Source organism: Austrofundulus limnaeus, unplaced genomic scaffold (assembly GCF_001266775.1).
Source record: "Austrofundulus limnaeus strain Quisiro unplaced genomic scaffold, Austrofundulus_limnaeus-1.0 Scaffold15, whole genome shotgun sequence".
Taxonomy (NCBI): Eukaryota; Metazoa; Chordata; class Actinopteri; order Cyprinodontiformes; family Rivulidae; genus Austrofundulus; species Austrofundulus limnaeus.
In genome coordinates, this window is record NW_013952417.1 from 2,219,608 (window position 1) to 2,224,002 (window position 4,395).

The 4,395-nt window shown below is 44.6% G+C and overlaps 1 protein-coding gene across 1 annotated transcript; it reads right to left on the bottom strand.

Moving 5' to 3' along the window:
- Window positions 1-102: 102 nt before the first annotated feature.
- errfi1a (ERBB receptor feedback inhibitor 1a) lies at window positions 103-4,061 on the bottom strand. Its single transcript, XM_014002850.1, has 4 exons — window positions 3,869-4,061; window positions 1,629-1,837; window positions 1,405-1,484; window positions 103-1,225 (listed from the first exon to the last, which is right to left on the bottom strand). Exons 2-4 carry the CDS (start codon window positions 1,781-1,783, stop codon window positions 180-182), a joined length of 1,281 nt encoding a protein of 426 aa, XP_013858304.1. The 5' UTR covers window positions 1,784-1,837; window positions 3,869-4,061; the 3' UTR covers window positions 103-179.
- Between the last annotated feature and the right edge of the window lie 334 nt (window positions 4,062-4,395).

The window sequence follows — 4,395 nt, forward strand, 5'->3', positions numbered from 1 at the left end:
CTCTTTTGTAGATGAGCAAAAAAAAAAAAAAAAAAAAAAAACAACAGAAAAAGTAAAAGCAGCAGTTTGACGGTTGTTAGCGTCTAGTTTCACTATTTTATCAAGTGTTTTCTTTTTTTTTTTTTTTTTTTGCTCATCTACAAAAGAGTCCTCTACTACTTCAACTAGAACATTTCAAACTAAACTAAATCCACTTTCCTCTTGGAGTGGCAGTCACAAGGGGAATTTGTAAAAGCAGAGCGCTCGGGCAGAAGGTAGTAGTGTGTGGCGCTGGCCTTCTTGCCGTTCTCCATCACAGGAAGGATGCAGGGAGAGCCCTCACTGTTCTGTCTGTGTAAACCAACCCGACCGCTTACGTACTTCGGATCTGGTGCAAAGCTTTGTGTAGGGGGCATCACGCCGTTGATGTATGAGGGCAGACTCTTGGGACTAGGAGTGCGGGAACTTCCTCTGGACAAGTGGTCCCTGGGGGGCAGCTTGGGTGGTTTGTCCTCATCGCTGTAAGCCCCAGACGAGACCTCTGCTGACCAGCGGCGGCAGTCTGCGTTCTTGAGTAAACGTGGAGGGATAGGGGGTGGCACGTCAGGTTTATCCATACCGCTGGCGTGACGTCTGGCGCATGGGAGGCGCAGCAGTGAGGGCTTATGTAAAGAGCCCGCCGGGCCTGAGTGAGAACGTCGTAGTCTCCTTTGAGTCTTGTCCTGCGGTTTCGGACAGACCACGGGCTCGGGTGGTTCCTGTCGTTTATGTTCATATTGTTCTCGCACCTCCTGTGGTGGATGTGTCTGGTGGTGCTGTTGGGGCTGATGATGGCTTTGTGGTCCTAAAGGACCATCGTAATAAGCATAGTTAATCTGCCCACAGTCCCTGAAGCTCCTTCGGCTAGGAAGTCCATATCGAAAAGGAGATAATTTGGAACACTGGTCAACGTTAGCCACCAGGCAGCTTTCGTCCGTACTTGTGAAAAATTCTACCTCGTTGTCCATAGCCTGCTCAGGGGAGATGTCTGTTTGTGGGGGGATGGGTGGAAGAGGCCTCGAACATCTGTCTGGCGTCGCTGGCGGGCTGTTGTATTCGTTGAATGAGAGCCTCTGGAATGAGGGGACCACCTGGTCATCATCAGCCGGACTTGGAGCGGGTGAGTCTGTGTTGCAGGACAGGGTCAGATGGGCAGGCCGGGATTTCTTCGGAGGTAATCTTTGTGAGCTGGGACTGTGTTTGTGTCCTGGCAAAGGAAACATTAAAAAACGACTATTACCTCAATGTTCTTTAGACAAATAGATAAAACAAGTTCACAACAATTTCAAAAGACCAAACTAAGGAAATGTATTAACCTCTTTATAAAATCTCCTAGCTGCATTTTCAATGTATGATTCAACATGCAATGTAGACTTGTGAACTTACTTTCGTAGGCTGGTGGTGGCCCTTTTTGCTGTGTTCGATAGCTGTGATCTATGTTTGAAGTGTTCACAGTAAAGTAGAAGCTGTTAAGACAAATTACATTCCAGATTAGCAACTTCATGAGAGCGGGCTCAAGGTCAAGAAACTTTAGTTTGACCTGAGCAATATAACACAAACATGTCATGCATGTCAGATAAATCACAGGATCACTAGACCTGAACACTCACTTCTCCGTGGGCTCATGGCGATAGGGCCAGGAGGGCTTGGATCCAGCCATGCTGTGACAGTAGCTGCCCCGGAGGAAGGGGTTTGTGATGGGAAAAGAGATCTCCTGGGCAGTCAGGCCCACTGTGGACATGCTCCAGGTACAGTCGGATCGCATCAAAGCCAGGAAACACTCAGATCACCCGGCTGGCTGCCCGTGCTTCTGCTCGACCTAAAAACACAGCCCAAGTGCAGCCATGAATGAACGATGTCGATTCAAGACTTAAAGCAAAAGCAGGCAGAAAGAACAAGAAATGCACTTGCAAAACCAACGTCTGTTCYCCAAGTCGAGAAAAGAAACTCCTCACATTAAATGAGAAAACAAGTGACTAGTTTGTTATTGAGACACCCGATAACCTTTACCTTTGTAAAACTGAAACATTATCTTTTTATTAATGTAACTAAAGTTGTACACCGTGTCTGAACTTTACTTTTCATTTAAACTCAGAGTCTACACAAGCCTGAGCGCAGCAGCCAACTTTCAGTTTTCTGTTGTACAGGCTGGGCCTCATAATAAGTTTAGTTTATTTTAAAACTTGACCGTGCCACGCTCCATTGCTGCAATCCTGCTCGTCTTGAATAGGAAACGAAGGGGCTCCTCCTGCTACCAGACATATAACTGATGTTGCAAGAGCTCCGAATGTCAAGTGACCTGAATGTGTGTGTGTCATGTCAAGTATGTGTCAGAGCTGGGTAAACACTGAATACAATATTCAGAGGGGTGGGAACCTAACAGCATATTGATATTTCTGGGGTCAGTCGTTGGCTGGGAGCAAAATCAGATCGGATTTTTGGCTGACTCTGCAGGGTCACAGCCTGAAATGTCAGAGAAAACATTAATTTTAGTCAGTGGTTCATAGTTGGAGCTCAGTGTATGTCTCCAAATGGACCATTAGTAGTCTTTAACGCAATCTGGGTTTTCTAAATTTGACTCAAAGAGCACCCTAATGGTCCTCTCCTCTGGAGACCCGTGTGAGGTGTGTGCACACTCAGACAGACACTCCTCATAATGTAGGAGTGATAACTGAGAAGAACACAACCCCCTCTGCTCCTGGTCTCCTGTGAGCCATTTGTATGTGCTGACCTGACAGCTGCCGAGAAAACAAAGCTCTAAAACAACAGGAAGCACAGGGCTCATCGGCCCTAAGCCTCGACTGCCCAACAAGGCATGCATGGCCGTCGATTCGGTTTGGCGGGACGGGAAGCAACATGATCCTTGATAATGAACCCCCAGGGGCTTGTGCTTCCTCTTGCAACAGGTGCAAAGACAGTTCATTCTGGCAGTTAACCACAGGCGCATTTACAGGCAACGGGATTAAACAAATGATGTAACCATGCAGAGCTTTAGCCTTCCTCTCGAGAAATTCTTCTGGTCCATTAATTCTGACCAGATAATGTGAGTCTGCATCCTTGTTTTTTTTTTTTTTTTTTTTAATGATCAGTTCTGGTTGGACCAACTCTTGAGCCTATGGGTGCCAGAGAGGAAGAGGATCTCCTGAGGCTGGCAGTAACATCATTGGACACTTTGCTTCAAGCATGTCATAGTCAGACCTTGAAAGAAGCAGTTCACACCCCTGCTCATGACACCCCTGCAGCGGTTTCCGAGCAACCATACCCGCTCTACCTGTGCGGCAAGCAAACAGTGCGCACACCCCCTCACTTTACCGGATTGAGATAATAATGGTTAAAAGCCCTCTAGCAGGCAGGTGACTCACGCCATAACACACAAGTCTGCTATTTGGCAATGCCTGCTATAGTGATTATATACACAATGAATTATTTACCCTTTCGATAAAAGATGCATTTTACAGCGTTAACGTTTAATTTGAAGCGTGCAATCACACTATGCTGATTTAAAAAAATAATTAATTAATTTTTAAAAATCATTATTATTATTTTTTAAATATTTTTTTACTATTTTATCACAATTGGCAAACAACCTGCTCTCAATTTCTGGATTATTTTTCAATTAATTTAATTTTATTATTTTATTTTTTTTTTTTATTATTTTTTGAGAAATTCTCAGTTTGTTAGTGATAAAAAATTGAAAAGACAGGAAAACCAATTTTAATCTGAAGTTGCAACACAAGTGTCTGCACTGACACACACTTACACGCACATAATAACAAACATACAAGGCGATGGTTCTTGTCATTAACAAGCATTTAATAAGACTTGTTTTTTTTTTTTTTACTGAACTCACCTAAACAATCAGCTCTCGTCCTCTGGCTGCCTCCGCTCGTCCTTTCTTAGAAATAAAGTTCCTCGGTTTCTGTCGGACTCTAGGTTGAGTTCGTTAATCTTCAGATTTATCTTCCATTTCAAGAATAAAAATAAATAAAACAGAACGCCTGCGAGTTGGCGGCGCTCCGGATTCACTGTGACACTTCTAGATCCCTCCAGTGTTTGTAGTGAGAAATGTTTTATAGCTGCGCCGACTCCGCCTTTCCACACTTGCCCTTAAAGGCGCAGTGTTCCTGTTTTCCGCCTCTTCATGCGTGCTGCTGCAGACAGAGCAAACAGGGCAGCGAGAGGACGGCAAAATCCGCCTTAAACGCGTTTAAAGAGCACGTTTGAACAAAAACACAATTCACAACTGCTTCAAATCTCAGCACTCAGCTGTGATCCTATAATCATCAGGAAGAGCAAAAGTGATAATTAAAGAGGAAAAACTCAAAGTTGAATACCTCAGATCTGCAGAGAGACGGGAATATGGAAGCTCAGGCAAAG